General features: G+C 35.6%; 2 protein-coding genes across 5 annotated transcripts; one reads left to right on the top strand and one right to left on the bottom strand.

Moving 5' to 3' along the window:
• Window positions 1-9,950: 9,950 nt before the first annotated feature.
• Window positions 9,951-12,187, bottom strand: LOC112273699 (GTP-binding nuclear protein Ran1A). The gene is made up of 6 exons (XM_024502785.3): window positions 12,003-12,187; window positions 11,465-11,537; window positions 11,178-11,234; window positions 10,929-11,046; window positions 10,571-10,840; window positions 9,951-10,447 (listed from the first exon to the last, which is right to left on the bottom strand). Exons 1-6 carry the CDS (start codon window positions 12,003-12,005, stop codon window positions 10,297-10,299), a joined length of 672 nt encoding a protein of 223 aa, XP_024358553.1. The 5' UTR covers window positions 12,006-12,187; the 3' UTR covers window positions 9,951-10,296.
• A 4,045-nt stretch (window positions 12,188-16,232) lies between these two features.
• LOC112273284 (protein CDI) lies at window positions 16,233-18,677 on the top strand. Of its 4 annotated transcripts, none has more exons than XM_024501861.3 (2): window positions 16,233-17,448; window positions 17,625-18,677. In XM_024501861.3, exons 1-2 carry the CDS (start codon window positions 16,619-16,621, stop codon window positions 17,629-17,631), a joined length of 837 nt encoding a protein of 278 aa, XP_024357629.1. In that variant the 5' UTR covers window positions 16,233-16,618; the 3' UTR covers window positions 17,632-18,677. The 4 variants fall into 4 exon arrangements, with proteins under 4 accessions (XP_024357629.1, XP_024357626.1, XP_024357627.1 ...); XM_024501858.3 differs by having other exon boundaries at window positions 16,234-17,448; window positions 18,226-18,677; XM_024501859.3 differs by having other exon boundaries at window positions 16,237-17,448; window positions 17,827-18,677.
• Window positions 18,678-18,913: the final 236 nt, after the last annotated feature.

The raw sequence follows: 18,913 nt of genomic DNA, 5'->3' as shown, positions 1-18,913 counted from the left end.
TCTTCAAAGGAAACAACAATCAAAGTATGTTGCAAATACAATTTGTTATATCTTGGACTTTATCAATATATAATTATTATTCCTTATAGAATTAATTTCTAGAAGGGGCAATAATATCACTCACAAATTTATTCCAATAGTTATCTAGATAATATAAATAGATAGAAGTAGGCAAAAGTAGATTAATTTGATAATATCTTATAAAAAAACTTCCTAGAAGCTTCATATATATGGTTTCATTTTTATACATGTCTATGGATGATTGGTAGGTTAGGAACTTGGCCAACAAGTTAGACACGTGTCATACATATTGGTAGTTTGTAATACAAGCTAACAAAGTAGTGCACTATATGAAACTTGTCTTGCAAATTAAAACATGTATCTCGCAAATTAGACATATGTTAGAGGACTTATAAAATGTTGTTACATAACTCTTATGTAGATAATATATATAGAAGTAAGATTGAAGCTTTTTTTACTCTTGTCAATTTCTTTCTTGCTTCTAGTCTAATTTCAAGAGTGTCTTGCTTCATAGTCTTTGGCAATAATTATTCTAATTTCTTATTGAATATATTTATTTTCTTATTTTTATTTTGTTAATTTTATTTATTTATTTATATATCTTCTTAGTAATAATGCCACGTCTTTTTTGATTTCATAAAAATTATAAAATAATTTGAGATGGAAGTATATGCTGGCCATATGCCAATTAGTCCATCACTATCTAATAATTTAATTCTTGCATATGCTCTATCAATGCATATGGCCATCATATATTAAGAAGTAATATTATAGCACAAAGAATGGCACATCGTGTATCAATAGAAAATTACAAAGTTATTAATAATAGAGCTTTACTTGCAATAAAATTAGAAGGATCAAGCAATAAAAGAAACCTGTAATTCTATTTATACAAAATTATAAGAAAATATCACAAATAAGACCAACAAAATAGTTTGACTTGATCATAGTAAAGTAATTATGGGTTGGTAATTGATGTAATGCTATCAAGGATACAAGCTAGAAGAAGATGCATAAATTTGTGGAATCTAAATCAAAAGAAAAGTGACAAAATAGAAGAAAGTATGTATATTCAAGGAAGAACTGGAATAGCTATTGCCAAAGACTAAAAAATATAAGACTCTTGAAACTAGATTAAAAGTAAGAAAAGATGTTGACAAGAGTGAAGAAGGCTTCACTCTTGTTTTTATATATACTATCTAACTAGAGGCTACATGGTAATATTTTATACAACCTCCAATATGTGTTGACTTTGTAGGAGACATGCTTTGACTTACAAGATAAATTTTCCTATGTATGGACCACATATTTAGCTTGGTCTTCAAGCTAATAACATGTGTGGTACATGGCCAACTTATTGACCACGTTTCTAACCTAAAAAATCAATTATAGACACCTATAAAGTCAAAGCAACATCTATGAAGCTTATAGGAGCTTCTATAGAAGATATTATAGAATTAACTTATTTTTATCTACTACCATTTATTTCTACCTATTTATACGAGTAATTACAAGCTTATGTGTGTATATCTATGATATTACTTCCCCTTCTAGGAACGAGTTCCATGAAGAGCGGTCATCATATATTAAAGAAATCTATAATGCAATGAATTGTATTTGCCACATACTTAGATCTTTGTTCTCTTTGAAGATGGTTGATAGGGCCTCTCAATCATCAATAGTATTCTATACCAAGGTGGAAAGACCACCTTATTATTTAATCATTGTTGAGGTCTTCATAACTTCCTTCAAATAAAATATTTGGAACACTGTCAGGAATTGTTCCTACATCTAATAAAATTACCAAACATCAAGAGTCTCTTCCAAGGTCGTAATACCAAACATGTTATATCTCGCCATCTATTCAAAGACAAACATATCATTCTTGAGGATCTTCATCTCGATTACATCGTCTTGAAGGTTGTAAAAATTGTAATGTCTTGTTTGGCATGTCAACAAACGAAGGTTTTTGAGTTAAATCTACTAGTTGTTGGTTCTCTATCTCTTTAGCGTCACGAATATACAAGAACTACAAATAAGTATAGAAGGTAGAATGTTATCTTGCCTAGATCTTGTTTCTTTTATAGGAAAGGTCTTCATCTTAGTTTTGATGGATATTGTCAATAAAAAACTTCTACCTTCTTTGCTACATTTGCAAGGTTCTTTGCTGGCTTCCATGTGTATTTACTAATATTATATTTGTACAAATAAACAAGATATTCCAACCTATTTTGACGTCGCCTTGAATTAAGAACTTCTTCTACCTCAAATTCTTTATTATTATTTAATTCTATAGGAAGAGGTGGCACTTGTCTTCTTCTTGATATATTCATGTTCTTTTATGGTTCAAGAAGAGATGCGTGGAATATGAGATGAATCTTCATTGACTTTGGTAATTGTAATCAATATGCAACCAGATTGACTTCTTCAGAAATAAGAAAAGGTCCAAGTGTACAATAGCCCAATTTATCACATGAATTAGATGTCTTGATATTGCAATGAAGTAGCCATACATTCTCATGTATATTGAATTATAGTTGTTTCTTTTAATAGACATCCATATTGATCTTTTATCATTCTTGAGCTTCTTTTAACTATGCCTTCATTGTTGCTTGCAGCTCTAACAAATGATTTTTCAAATCTCTCGCCGCAAGATTATCAGCTTCTAAAAAATCAAAAATATTAAGTCATGGATGATAACCATAATTAGCAAAGAAAGGTGTTTGTTTTATAGAAGAATGTACCATGTTATTATGAACAAACTTTGCCAATGGCAAAACAATTGTGCAATCATCTTGTTGGTAGTTGATGGTACATCTTAAATACTATTCTAAAACTTGATTAACACGCTCTGTTTGTCCATCAATTTGAAGATAGAATGTCGAAGATAGTTTTATATCCACTTTTAGAATCTTGAAAAGAGTCTACCAAAATCTTGATACAAATTGAGTTTCTTGATCTAATATAATATCCTTGGATAATCCATGATAACAATAGATGTTGTCAAGAAAGAATTTAGTTGTTTCTTCACTTGTGATAGATATTGTATATGGTACAAAATGTGTCATCTTGATAAAATAATCTACTATCATGAATATAGAGTCATAAAAATGTGAGATTAGAAGATTTGTGATAAAATCCATAGAAATAGAAGACCATTGATGTTCTGAAATGGGTAATAGTTGAAGAAGTTCGTAAGGTCGATGACGAGGAGTTTTTGATCTTGAAAAATTGTCATATGATTGAACAAAGTCTTTTACTACCTTTTACATTTGTAGCCATCAAAAATCTCTACATATAAGCTCCAAATTCTTGTTGTATCCAAAATGTCATGTTATTGGAAAGTCGTGACGTGATTGAAGAACAAGTAATCGTATTTTTTCTTTTAAAACATATAATCGACCCTCAAAATAGAGTAGGTTGTTTTTGAACTCAAATCTAGAAGTATCTTACGACTTAGAACAAGGATTCTTGATATTATGAACAAGAGGAACAAAAGATATACTTGATTTGATTTGTTTTACAAGAGTTGAATCAACAATCAATGTTGATTTCATTACTCAAAGATGAAAATACTCTGGCTTTGAAAGAATCATTCTTTGTTGATCAAAAGATGCATCTCCTTCTTTTGGTGCAAGATACGAATGTCTAAAAAGGACATTAGATAAACCTTATTGTTTTCCTGGCCGATAAGTGATATTGAACTTAAATTATGATAAAGACATGGTCTAAAAAGCCTAAGAATGATTCAAAATACGTGTTGACATAAAATACTCAAGGTTCTTGTGATCCATAAATACAGTGACTCGACTTGAAGTGCCTTCTAAATAATGATGCTATTCTTGAAAAGAATCCACAATTGCAAGGAGTTCCTTATCATGGATTTTATAATTAATCTTAGCTGCTAAAAAATTTCTTGAATGAAAAGCTAATAGATGAAGTTTGTCATCTACTCCTATTTGTGACAAGACTGCACCCAAAGCAAAGTCAGATGCATTTGTCTCTATAAAAAATACTTTTAAGAAGTCAACATGATATAGGATTGATACATGAGTAAAAGCTTTCTTTAAAGCTTCAAATGATGCTTCTGCTTCTTTACTCCACTCAAGCTTGTCTTTTCAAGTTGTAGTGGCACTACAACTTGAAAAAAATTCTTGATGAAGATCCGATAGTAATTGACAAATCCCAAAAAATATTGTATATTTCTTATTATTTTTGGAATCTTCCAATCTATGATTATGTAAACTTTTTTAGGATCCATCATTAGACCATTGTTTGAAATGATGTATCATAAGAAATCAACTTGAGTAGTGTCCAATAGACAATTTTTTATCTTGGCGTACAATCACGTATCTCTAAGTTTTTATAAAACATGACAAACATGAACTTCATGTTCTTATGCATTTTTAGAGTAGATTAAAATGTGGTCTAAGTAACAAATAAAAAAATCATCTAGAAACTCACAAAAAACATCATTCATGAGATGTTGAAAAGTAGCTAGTACATTTTTGAGTCCAAAAGGCATGACATTATATTCAAAGTATCCATACCTTGTTCAAAATATAGACTTTCATTCATCTCTTTTTTAAAAGTAGACCAAATTGTACGCTCTTTATAAATCTATTTTTGTATAGATCTTAGCTTGATTTAATTGATCAAGAAGTCTAGATATCAAAGGCAGAGGATATCTATTCTTGATGGTAATCTTGTTGAATCCTTGGTAATCCAAACATTTGCAATGATCCATTTTTTTTTCTTCACAAATAAGATAGTAGCTCCTATAGGAGATTTTGAATGGCATATGAAATTCTTGGCGAATTTTTCATCAATATACTTCTTGAGTTCAATCAATTCATTTTGAGATAAACTATAGATTGGACCAAATGGCAACTGAGTTCTTTCATTAAGTTCAATTGAGCAATCATATTGACAATGCTCTAGGAAAATATCTACATTATTCTTCTCAAAAACATCTTAAAAATCTTGATATTGACTTGGAATTTTAATTGAAATCTTCTCATTATTTAAAATAGATGTGGCATAAATAACAAAAGAACATCCTTCTTTTGTAACATGCAAAAAAGCTTTTGTACCTATAAGTACAGATTTGGCTATACAAGACTCATGGCTTTCTACTAGATTAGAAAAATTCTTAATGATATTTGAAGAAAAGTCAAGTTTGCAAGAAATCTAATCTATCACAAGATTATACTTTTCTAGCCATGATAAACCTTAAATGACTGGATTAGAGGGAGATCTAATTATATTAAAAATTATGTGATTCTTATGATCATTTATTATTACATCTATAGGAAGTGTTTCATGAGTAAAATCTCCAGAAGATAACGGACAATTATTTATGACTTCTATGTGTACATGTTTAGTTTTTTGTACTAATTATATATTATGACTTCTAACAAATTCTTCATCTAAAAAACAAGTAGAGGCTTTGTGATTATTAGATCCTAAAAGCACATCTATTATAAAATAAGGAGAGGATTTTGATGAGAGAAGATGACCTTCATTAAGAATTGTATAAGATTCTAGCCACATGGTTCCTATTGTAGGTGGATAAATTTATTTTTTGACATGTTTTCATCTTTGACAATAGCACTCCTCATTTTGTAGTTGCATCATTTCTTTGGATAATATTGAGTAGTGTGCTTAGCTTCTCTAATATATAAACATAGTCCTTCTTGACAACAATGAGTCTTTTCTTATTTGATAAGAAGTTTAAAACATACTGCATCAATTTGCATGTCTTCTACTTCCAAATATTTAGATTGAAAAGTTGTTGGTATTGACATTGAATTATAATAACATTGAGGTTCCTTTAAGTGATTCTCAGATCAAAACTCAAAAAGCCAATTATCACATTTCATAATAAAGTCAATTGTTTGACTCAATGTTTGAGGATCACGTAAATTGAACATCAATTTTTTTACTTCATATTATAATCTGTAGAGAAATTGGCTAATAAAGGTTGCATCATTTCACTTGACATATATCGCTAATTGTCAAAATTGTGAAGTATATAATGTCACTGATCAATTGTCTTGTTGCAAGATATAAATCTTGTTGGTTGCAACACGGATTGCATCATATTCTCTATACATAGATCAAAACTCGGTAAAGAATGCTTCTAAATTATTTAATATTAGATCACGTTGTTCAAGCAATGATGGAAACTATGATAAAGAAAAATCTGAAAGTAGTGTTCCAATATACCTAACTTAAAATCCTTGAGTTGGATAACTTTGAGGTTGTAGTTCAATCACCACTTGTACCTAATTGATGAATCTTCAAAATTTAGATCTTTTGCCATCAAACTTTCAAGCAATCCAATTTTTTGTTCTTTGAAACTTGAACAATGTTATGTTGTAGGAGCACTAGTATGGCTTGGTATAGATGTTGAAGCAATTCCAATCATCTCTATATCTTCATTGTCTGATAATCTTGTTGCTCCTCGTGGTAGTAGGCTGAGTTGATGCATTGCAAGCATTAATTCTTTCATTTGCTCTTGCATTTGAGCCATTGCATTCTACATTTTAGCAAGCTCTTCCATGCTAACACAATAAAAAAAAAAGGTGTTTATTTTCAAAAAATATAATACTCAAGAATCAAGAAAAAAAATTCTAGAAACAATATCAGTTTAGAAGAGGGTAATCCGCAACTTCTAATATGCTTATGTCTCATCAAGAAAAAGGGATAATCTACTCTTAATCAAGAAAAGATAAAGCTTTGATATTATATTTGTACTCTTGTCAATCTGTCAAGGACACAAACTGGAAGAAGATGCATAAACTCATAGAATCTAAATCAAAAGGGAAGTGAAAAAATAGAAGAAAGTATGTATATGCAAGGAAGAACTGGAATGGCTATTACCAATGACTAAAAAACACAAGACTTTTGAAACTAGACTAAAAGCAAGAAAGAAGTTGGCAAGAGTGAAGAAGACTTCAATCTTTTTTTTATATATACTATCTAATTAGATGTTACATGGTGATGTTCTATAGGACCTCTAATATGTGTTGACTTTTTAAGACACATGCCTTGACTTACAAGGCAAATTTTTCTACATATGGGCCACATAGTTAGCTTGGACTTCAAGCTAACAACATGTGTGGTATATGGCCAACTTGTTGACCACGTTTCTAACCTAAAAAGTCAAATATAGATACCTATAAAGTCAAAGTAGCATCTATGAAGCTTGTAGGAAGCTTCTATAGAAGATATTATAGAATTAACTTACTTTTACCTACTTCTACTTACTTCTACCTATTTATATAGGTAATTATTGGCTTACATATATAAGTCGGTGATTTGTACCGTGTTTATGAAAATGCTGACTTCTTAGACCATTTTAGCAAAAAAATATAAAAGAACCAAAGTTACGGAATTTAATAATAGAAGCAAAATAGCATCACAACAAGAAGATATAGCAACATATGCTAAACAGTATTACCACACCTTATTCAGTGTAGACAAGACAATTAAAAATAACTTCATAGCCATAGAAGTTTGCATCTTAAGTGCTCTCACAAGATGGCAAAAACAAATGCTTGAATAACCAGTATCAGCAAACAACCTTCTAAGATGGATACATAAATCACAAATAAGCTTTATAGGAAGATGTTGTATCTTTGACTATGTTTATGTAGCATTTGAATCCATAGTATGGGCTGAAAAAAGCAATCAAGATATAATATTAATACTACCAAATTTTGACGTATAAGCTTAGAGTTCACCACTTTCAGCATGAATATTGTCAATTATTTTATATGATATTGTAGCATATTTAGCTTCCTCAGAAGATAGATGTCATGAATTGGCTCACCTTAGTGAAAGACATATTAATAGATACTTGATGTTGAATCATGGAAATAGATCTCTAAAGTTGTCTTTGTAATACAAAAGCCATAGAAACAATTCAATATGCCTTTTATGACTGCCTTGCCATTGAGCCAACATGAGAATTACATAACATCTTTTGCAATTTGAACCAACTATTTCTTTTGCACAAATAAAATGACATGTTATACAACACCTTCAATCCTACAACTTTGATAAACCACATAGTTTTCATAAACACGGTACAAATCACCACAAATACCTTTTGATATATTCTCAAAATGCTCATATTATGGAATGTCCAATGTGCCAAATGTAGCTTCAATTGGGACTAAGTATCCTACTACACTAGCCAAATAATCTATAAATCGCCTACAAAGCTTAGAGAGAGTTCTACCATCATGTTAGACCTTCCATTAGAACAACACCAAAAAGATAAAGTATTTTTGCACCATATGGACCAAGTACAATATCTTTGCTACTCTAGAGCCACTTTGATGGAAGATGATATCACCACTATAATTATTGTCACGAAAGTGTGCTCTTCATCCATGATAGTAAGCATGGTTACAACCAATCTCAAACCCATCATTACACAAAACAATAGACAAAATATTTATGGTGATAGATCCCCTACAAAAGAACCCACCAATGCAAGTATAACATCAAGTACATTAAGAACCATTATGTAGGGAGCAATAGCTTCACACAACAACTAGCAATGAAGAATATTAACAAGCAAATATAGCAATAAATAAGGTCAATCCTACTTGAAATCACCAATACTTATAGTAGGAAGATGTCAATCAAGACCACAATATATGCTCTATCAACAAATTTTGCATCACTTGTGGATATTGACAATAGCAAGACCAATCCCATCAACAACATCGATGAAGCATTTCACACGTACAAGACATGGCTACATCTAGAATTGAGAGGATGATCAAAGAAACCAAATACAAGCATAGACAATATAGATAGTACAATAGCAATTTTTTAAGGTGTTATGACTAATATAGTCAATAGACGAAAGAATGTAACACTACTTCATTCTAAGAAATAACCACACAAGCAATCGAGACAAAGAAGATAAAAGCTATCCAATATCAAAGTTGCAAGGACAACATTGTTATTCACTATGGCTAAGTTGTGAGGATAACTTTGTTGTCTATACCAATATATCAGACTGACTAGTCGGATATCAAGCATACAACTTGTTATAATCCTATAGCCAATAACCTACCACATTCACAAACCTCCAAGACCTCTCCCAAACCAATGCAAATTGTGCAAAAATGTACAAAAAATTTTTTTACCATAGTATGGATTTTGGCTCATTACTAATTTTACAAATTGTTGCACAATGTTGTGAAAATAAATTGTATGTAATATGTCTTGAGATTACTCATATGTGCCATCATCTTCATGTAAGCAATTCTATCACAACTTTTGTAATAAAACATGACAAGAAGATGTATCGATATACTATTCTATCTTCAGTCATACTAATTTACAAAATTAAGTACAGTAAGGTTGAGAACTCACAATGGATTAGTAAAATAACATAAAAATTAATAATGTTCTTTTCATATAAGCATACTTAAGGGAGAAGAAAAGTGGTCTGGCATTTCAATTTGAAGGGCAATTTCCTATGATTAGAAAATGTGCAGTGCCCCTATATCTACAATTTATTGATCTGATTTTCTTGGAAAAACATGCCATACACTTTTATTAAACTCATCTTGGGAGTACTAAAAAATTGCCGGGTTGGAAAGAGAGCCGTAAAAACTAAAACATTTTTTTTCACTCATATATATAATTCATGAAACAAAATAAATCAAAATGAGGACAGTATTCCGCTAGGAATAGCATCATGCAAACATTCACCTCTCACAAACATGCAGCACTAATTGAATCAAACACATACTTCACAAGCTTTGCAACATCAAATATGATTTACTTAGGTGGCAAATTAGCTAAATGCAGGCGATTCTTCAGATGGGTCTATCTCTGTATGGCGATCTCTGCGTTCATCTACAATCAAGCCAAATATGCAATCCAGACAAACTCGGATGTATGTGTGAGACGAAGATTCATGTTACGTGTTGTGAGTTTGCCTTCCTATTACATTCTCATAACATTGATTTAACAATAGCGTACTGCCAAGATTCATGAGTGTTTGAAGGAGTACTTCGACGTTCGGCCATGATACTAATCGACCATGCTGCATCAACAGAGCCACTTGAAAAAGTAACAAATGATCAGCCGGAATAAGGAACAGTAAACCGTAATATTTATATTTCTAAAACACCAAACTGGCACTATCCGAAACAATATCCGTACAGGAGTACAAAATTCAATGCATTCCAGCCCCTTTCCTTTCCTCCATCTCACGTTAGGCTGGGTCACCACCACTAATATCTAATTGTCAAAGGCTTCATCGTCGTCGTCGGGAAGAGGCAAAGCCTGAGCTTGAGCAAGTTCTGCCTCGTATTGGGCCTGTTGCGCAATGTCGATATGAACTTCAGGAGGAGCCAGTGCAGGAGACTCCACAAAATGCAGGTTTACGTCACTGTCAGAAAGATTCGCACAAGGTCAGAATGTGCTGAGAAATTGCAGAACGTTATTTGCACATCGATACACCGTCGAGTATAAAGATAGATGTCTTCATTTCAATAGGGTCAGATCAACTTACCCGGCAAGCTTTCTAGCAAGATATAGAAAGGGCTTCTCGAAGTTGTAGTTAGACTTCGCAGAAATCTCGTAGTATTGCAGGTTCTTTTTCCTGTGGAAAGTTACTTGCTTCGCTTTCACCTGCCTGTTCTTCACGTCCACCTTGTTCCCGCACAGCACGATGGGGATGTTCTCACACACCCTGCAAAGGTCACGATGCCATGTCGGGACGTTCTTATACGTAAGCCGAGCAGTAACATCGAACATGATGATGGCACATTGACCGTGAATGCTGCAGTACACAAAACATGTCAGTCAGTGAGTTTTAGTCAAGTCAAGCAGTGTTCACACAAGAGGTATCAGCTCTTGAATTTACGTACTAGTAGCCATCACGAAGCCCTCCAAATTTCTCTTGTCCAGCGGTATCCCAGCAGTAAAATCGGATACGCCCGCAGTTGGTGAAGAAGTCAAGTGGGTGAACCTCCACACCGATGGTAGCTGCAAAAACCAGTATTACGCCATGAGTCATTAGTTTCTGGAAACTCAGCTTAAAATCAAGTGAAAACGTCTACAAAATTTACATTATGATGCTGTAAAGAGAATAGTCTGAATGTTCAGATCATACTCACGTTCGTATCTTTTTTCGAATTCACCAGTCAAATGACGCTTCACAAAGGTGGTCTTTCCTGCACCAAACCACCTCATACAGTTGACACTCAAAATACAATCACGCCCACGACCAATAACAAAGCACATATTCAACTCTTCATCTCTTTGAAGGGCGGGAGAGGGGAGGACTCAGGACTCTAAAACCCTTGCAGAGATAAGGAAATACAACAGAACCATAATGCAACATGCAGGGCGAATCCAGCACACATAATTATTGAAATCACCAACAGCTTGTCAGAAATCGCACCTGTGCCTCCGTCTCCGACAATGACGAGCTTAAAGCTTGGGCAGTTGTCGGGGGTTTGCTGCCCTGGCAAAGCCTGCGCAAACAAAACAAAAAAAAAGAGCTAACCATCACCCAACTCCATCTCCCAAGGGCTCGTCCGAGAGATCAAAAACCCAACTGACCACCGAAACGCAAACATGCAAGAACGCGACCCAAATAACACAGCTAACTCATAACCACACCAGGATCGACACATCCCACCACACCAGGATCGACACATCCCACCACACTCAACCAACGAAGGATCCACAAATCTCACACTACCAGGGACATCGAACCCACAGGCGCAAATCCCTAAAAATAGGAACTGGCTATAGAATCCACAAAGCAATCTCCACGCACCGGTCGCTTCGCCAAGACCACAACCCGGCAGCAATCGACGCAGTACGCCACAAACGAGATACAGTTACTGTAGACTACAGCAATTAAATTACTATAAAAATATCGTTATTTGTATTGATTCGAGGAGGGGGGGGTGGGGATAATAAACAATACATACCATGACTCGGAGCTGTGCGGCGATCTACAAAGGCTCAACACGAGCCCGCGAGGCGACGCCAATCTGCAGGGAAGGGGGGAAGGGGAGGAAGCAGCAGAGCCTGGGCGGAGGATTCAAGGGAGCAACGGAAGGGGTAATATGTGAGTTCGAGGGATTTGAACAGGCTTCGGCAACGTCGGAGGAGAGACTCTGTGGACAATGAGCGTAACGGAGCGAGGCAGAGTGCACCACAGACACACAGACAGCCCTCGGAGCCCCGTGAACCGTTGGATGAAGGGGCGCCGGATGCCGTCGATGAGGTGCGCGTGTAAAGATGGCCGTGAGCGTACCAGACCCGTCCTCCTTAGGTTCGGCACCTGCTTCGGATCCAAACCCTATTCCGAGCCGTCACTCTCTCTTGGTTTGGGTGGGGTGCGTTGTTAATAAGCCACCTGGCCCTGCATGGTTGTACGACGGGCTGCCCGTTCCAGGAAGGGGAAAAAAAACAGGTTTCCCGTTCCCACAAGATCGCCCACTCTTGAGAGTTCGATGAATGGTGGGAACGGGGATGGGAGCTCGGGTGGGAACTCGTGCTATGGATGTCGTGTTTCGGTGTTCCCCAGGCCGGGAACAGGGTTCGAATTGAATGCCCCCTCAGCCTCCTCAGCCACTTGGTGATTTGAATCAAGTGCCAGCACAGCTGGATGACGTGGTCATCCGTATCCTATTCCTATCATCGCCACGTCACCGTGCCCCCCCCCCAATTCCAATACACCCACTTCAGGTACTAAAGATCCGTGTTTTGAATTCATTGTAGCAGCGAAACGTGTAGAATCTGGGTTTTAGAATTTTCTCGTTTTGGGTATCAAATAAGCCAAAATGTACAACTACGAAATGTAGACCTGAGTAGAGTTGTTGATAAAATAAAATTTAAATTAATTTACTTTAAACCATGATTTATTGTTTTTTTAAGTAAAAAGTACAAAAATAAATTTGAGTTGGTTCTATGGGAACCGTTTTTGGTGAAATGTTTTGTGGAAAAAATGAATTAAACACTATTGTGTGCAATTCGGAAGTGGTCTATTTGATCTAACTTGGTATTATTCATAGCCAAAATGGGCTTATATTGTAGCTTAACATCTATTTGTGAAGTTGGGTTTAGTGTGACAACAAACATGTGGTAAAGAAATTAAACTTTGTACATATATGTTCTATTTATGTATTTGTGTAAGTAAATAAAAATGTAAACATATTTATACACATTTATGTCCAAATTTGTAAATCATAATCAAAGTTTAAATTGAATTTTTTAATATTATTATTTTTTAAATATGAAAAATGTAAAGATGTAAATAAAAACTATGCTCTTATTTCTGCATCAATGCTTTTGCTTATTTGTAATAAATATATGAGAATATTCTAATTTTTGGAACACCTATAAATTATAATATTTTTGTTGTATTTAATTTAAAACAACCATGTCCTGAGTATTCATCTTCTTTCATCCATTTAAACAGAGTTGATAATGAGTTCATTCTACTGAACTTTTGATTAAAAAATATAAAACCATGTGTACTAAAAAAAAGCTTCTTCCTATATAAGTTAGCTTCTAATTCATCAAAATAAAAAATAATAATAAAAGCACATATGTTTTGCTTTTGCAAAATCACATACTTTAATTATTTTATTTATTTGTAACATATGATTTATTATTATTATTATTATAAATCTAATAAGATTCTAAAGATTCATAATTATTTTTGGAAGAGGTTTAAGTCATAGTTTATTATATGTATTTAACATCACCTCATTTACTAATAACAAATTTAACATATAATTGTACTTTAACAAGTTTACTTCTTTATAACTACAATTGATGAAGTATTTAATTCATCAATTGTAGTTATGATTATGCAGTGCTGATATTTGTAACTTCAAAATCTTAATAGAGACTTAAGAATTCAACTATAAGATTTTGTCATAACCATTGCATGGGTGCACTTAAAATAAAAATTAAATTAAATTAAATTACTTTTGCACATTAAGTACAACCTTATTATAATTAGTTTTTTTACGATAATTTTTGAGAAGATGTTTAAGTCTTAGTATCACAAATTTGTACCATCTAATTAGACACTTTGGAGGTCATTTTTTTAAGATGTTGGTCCCAATCTATACCACCAAAAGTAACCTACATTATAAAAGTTTAATTTTTTTAATACATTTTTAAATTTATATATGTTTTGACTAGTTTTTATAACAAAATCATCACCTAGAATATCTTAGAAATTGAAAGGAACATGGAAATGCACTTCAACTTGCAGTATTCTTCCATGCAATTATTGAGGTTTTGGATCATAAGTATGTACAGTGACAAACAAAACCAAGTACAAAATCTGAACACTCATAATTCATTGATCTTTCCAACTGATACATAAGTCAATTGATAGAATTAGTTTTTTATTGTGTGTATTCATCCAGTCCTCTACATGGATGAAAAATCTCATTATCATTTGAGGTAGGGTTTATGAGAAAAGTGTTGTAGAAGCACACAGACGTGCGTACTCAGTTTTGGTTGCTTCTTCTTGCTGAATTTCGAAATTTCAATGTACACTCCTTGTTGCAAGATTTGAGGGCATTTTTTGTTTGTTGTGTTGCTCTTGTTGTGTACTATCTATAGTGAAAGTTGATTTGTCAATTGTATCTCTATGCCTCGGTTGTGTGAATCATTGAAGCACCAAGCATTGGTGCAGCTTAGGAGTGGTGTTTCTACAAGAAAAGTTGCAGACTCACTTAGAATGAGTCAGTCTTCAGTAGCTCATCTGAGGAAGGAGATTAGTGGTGAAATAGAAAAGCAAAGAGGAGGACGTCCAAAGGTTTTAGGAGAGCAAGAGAAGCGACTTGGTGTGCACCTTGTCACTACTGGTTGTCTCAAAACGGCAAGTGCAGCTGCAAAACAACTTCGAGAAAAAACAGGTAAACACTTCTCAGACATCACCTTGAGGCGTGGTTTGAGAGAAGCTAGTTTGGGTGCTTGTGTGCAACAAAAGAAGCATCTACTTGCCAAAAGACATGTTCTTGCAAGGTTGAGTTTTGCTCATAAATACAAAAATTAGACCGTTGATGATTGGAGACGGGTTATTTTCACTGATGAGACAAAGATTAACCTAATCAACTCAGATGGTAGGTCTTGGTGTTGGTTGAGAGAAGGAGAATGACCTGGACCTAAACATGTTAGTCAAACTATCAAACATGGTGGTGGTTCAATTATGATTTGGGGTTGTATGACTGCTTTTGGGCGGGGTGCTTGGTATCAAATTGAAGGTAGAATGGCGCAACACTTATACAAAAAAAATTTAGAAACCTACTTGCAAAGTACCACACAGAATTACAACTTAGATCCTACTAAGGTGGTTTTTCAACATGATAATGATCCCAAACATACGACAAAAAGTATTCAGTTTTGGCTCTCTTCACAGCCATTTCAGCTCCTTCGATGGCCAGCTCAATCTTTAGATTTGAATCCAATGGAATATTTTTGGGTCCTTCTCAAACAACGTTTAAGCCAAGTCACTCCAAGGCCAAGAGGTGTTCAAGAATTGTGGGAGAATGTTTGTAGTATTTACCCTAGTTTTGATGCAAAAGATTGTGAGAAACTATACAAAAGTATGCCAAGAAGGATTTCAGCTGTTTTGGAAGCAAAAGGTTATTGAACTAAATATTGAAGTTTGAAGATTTTCTTTGAACAATACTGAGTACAAGACATAGTTGTTGATTTGACTTTGTAGAAGGATGTTTAGTTATCAATTTGATGTGCAACTTTGTACATGTGTACAAGACTGTGTGTATTATTCCATGTAACTTTCAGATTTATAAAGCAATCATTGAAATTTCTGTAATTGCTCTTGAAAGTTGGCACTTCAGATTTTGTACTCGGTTTTGTTTGTCACTGTATAAACAATATCGTATATCTATATGTAAAAAATATACGTGGATGAATGAAGGTTTGTATTGGATGTGATCCCATTCAAATCCAATTCTGGTTCATCCAGAATGCATTCAAATGCAGTGGAATCCCTTATCGGTAATACATCATCGGAGGGAACCACGGCGCCCTAAAACCGCGCGAGGGTTGACGTGACCTTTCACCGTGACTGTGCTGGCGGAGCTGCTTCCATTACCATTGCAACTTATCACCTCTTCCATGAATCGTATTTCACTGGCTACGTCGTCCAAGTTGCTGCCCTTGTTTAATTTAATTTCCCTCTGTTGTTTCTTTCTGTTGTAGATTCCTCATTGCAGTTGCATTCTCTGTCCTGTCTTCTTTACACTGTCTCTTCTTCAAACCAGTCAATCCTCTTGACGCCGTGGACGTTCTCACAAATCGTTGTAATTTCATCCGCATTCTTGTTTGTGAGAGATTCCAGTCTGGCATAAGGCAGCTGCACGATGTCGCTGAGTATCCTCCTGCCTTTGGACGTGTTGCCTGCTGGGGCATTATGAGTGGATTTACGTGAGGTATTAGTTACTGAAGTTTTGGTGTAATCTCGACAAGTGTTTTGTTTTGTTTTTTTCCTCGAACTTCTCTCTTTTGAGAATTGGTTTACACTGTCGAAATAGGAAAGAGCTTATTCAGAATGACAAATCAAGAAACCTTCACGATTGAAACGTCCTCTATCTTTCTGGATGCGTCGAGATCCTCCTCGTTCCACCGCTCTTGTTCTTTGATGTTTGAAGACGACGAATCGAACCGAAGAAACTTTCCACCTTCGTTGTCTGTTACAACTCTGGATATCCACCTCGTTAGTGCTCAACCTCAGTGTGATGTCTCTGCACACACAGAGTCTTCGAGTGATCTTCTTTGCAGGAACGCTACGCCAGATTTTCCTGCTTGCCCGACGCTTTCATCCCAACGCCTTCACAAGATCGATGACGTCAATGGTAGCAAAGAGTCGGTGATCACTAGGACAGGGAAGTGCCTGGAGAAGCTCAGGATTTTCGTAGGGTTTGACTCTCGTGAGGAAATCGCGTATGATGTGTGCAGGCATTCAATCCTCAGGCATGCCACTATCGACGTAGAGATTATTCCTCTAAAGTTGCAGAACCTCGTGGAACAAGGCCTCTACGCACGCTCTCGGGAATCCACGGAAAGTACCGAATTTTCCTTCACGAGGTTTCTGACGCCATTCCTTGCAGGTTTCGAGGGCTGGGCAGTGTTTGTTGACTGCGACTTCCTGTACACGACTGATGTGCGGGAGTTGGCTGAGCTTGTTGACGATCAGTTCGCTATTATGTGCGTAAAACATAATTACACTCCTAAGGCGACAGTCAAAATGGATGGGGTTGTACAAACTTCTTATCTTCGCAAGAACTGGTCTTCAATGGTGCTGTATAATTGTTCACATCCAAAGAACAGGGTGCTGACCCCGGAACTAATCAATTCTGAATCGGGCGCGTTTCTTCACAGGTACGTGGCATCCTAACTCCGGCGCACTGCAGCGAGTTGGAAAATTTTGAAATCCTAGTCAGAACTGCTTTGGATGAGTTCGAGAATTGTATCTCAACTTTACTGAAGCTTTGTGTCCTGCATTACATGCGTGGCGGTTCTACCCGATATGTTGTGTAAATCTGAACTTCAATAAGGCTTTAACTATCACAATTACTCCAACGAATATTTCTTACGAATTGGAAATAGAAGCACTTCGCTTCAACTGGAAGTGCAAGCCCGATGTCGGAAAGTAGAGACCAAAACTCGTATTAATACGTTCTTCTCTTCCAGCAAAATTAATGGTTCCTTCCGGACACTGCATCAATAATGGCCTTGATTTCGGATGATCATTTCCAGGTCACGCTGTCGTGATCGCACTTGTGCGAGAAGAAGGCCTCAGCATAATTCAGCATGTTTCCATCTGTGAAGAAGCTCCTCAATCGCGAGTTTAGATCCTTTCATGAAACAATTAATTACGGAACCATACATGACTCTCTGCACAGCTCACATAAGATGGACCTTTGGATACTTTTGTGGAAGAACAACACAACGTCCTTAGATTGTTCCAACGTTTCCACTTTTTGTGTTGGATATCTGGGCACTTGTTAGGATAATCCCTTCCACAAGGAAATGTGCATCATCAAACTGCGGCTCCTGAGAGTCTAATTCGCATGCCAGCTGCTACTTATAAATGTATCCACTATAAGTCGGATATGGCGTGTTCTGTTTCATTGAGTCGGAAGGGCGTTTGTTCAGGTTTATGTGGCTAGAGGATGTAGAGATCGGCGAAATTCCTTTCACTTGGAATTTCTTAGTCGGCCACAATGAAGTTCCTGACGGGGGAGCATCGTTACCCAAGGCTATCCATTTCACATGCGGGGGGCCCTGGTTTGAAGCCTGGAGAGACTGCGAGTTTGCCGATTGCTGGCTGAAGGAAAGAGACGACTATTTGAAGACACAAACTTCTTAACACTTGTGAAAAAGGAGCATGAAACGACGAAGAAATCACTCTGATGGGGGAAAAGTAACGAAACAAAGCAATATTCATATATTTCACCGTCTAAATCGAAGAGTTGTTTCCTGTGTCGTGCAGACACATACCTATTCGTCAATGTGAACTAGAGGCGCCTCTGGTGTGTAACCTAAAAGGCCGGTTTAGTTTTCAATGTATTCCATCTCCTTAAAATCCAATATTTTTTATGATTCAACGTCGAGTTAGACTATCCCCTGTGCTTGATCAGCTTTGATTGAAGCCTACTCCTCCTAAGTCCCCACATTCGCAAATGCCTGGAGGCCATGTTGCTACGGCCACATCGAGAGTCGCTTCAACTTTCGTTGACCTACGTGAGTGTAGGTTGACGTGAATCTGGGGCAGACATCCTCCTATCCTGTGGTTGAATCGAGGGTTCATGGCTTTCTTTGATAATATCTCCGACTTAAACGA

The sequence above is a fragment of the Physcomitrium patens genome, chromosome 20 (genome assembly GCF_059467195.1).
Source record: "Physcomitrium patens ecotype Gransden chromosome 20, ASM5946719v1, whole genome shotgun sequence".
Classification (NCBI taxonomy): Eukaryota; Viridiplantae; Streptophyta; class Bryopsida; order Funariales; family Funariaceae; genus Physcomitrium; species Physcomitrium patens.
The sequence above is the reverse complement of the archived record's forward strand: the minus strand, read 5'-3'. Positions and strand labels throughout refer to the sequence as shown.

Bases quoted from the DNA above. Each gene is read 5' to 3' on its own strand.
- LOC112273699 (XM_024502785.3), bottom strand. The intron at 11,047-11,177 runs GTGAGTATGATC...TGGTTTTTGCAG, and splicing joins ATTCGAAAAAAGATACGAAC to CTACCATCGGTGTGGAGGTT. The intron at 10,841-10,928 runs GTACGTAAATTC...TGTGTACTGCAG, and splicing joins GGGCTTCGTGATGGCTACTA to CATTCACGGTCAATGTGCCA.
- LOC112273284 (XM_024501858.3), top strand. From the start codon at position 16,619: ATGACAAATCAAGAAACCTTCACGATTGAAACGTCCTCTATCTTTCTG. The intron at 17,449-18,225 runs GTACGTGGCATC...GCGTTTGTTCAG, and splicing joins TCGGGCGCGTTTCTTCACAG to GTTTATGTGGCTAGAGGATG.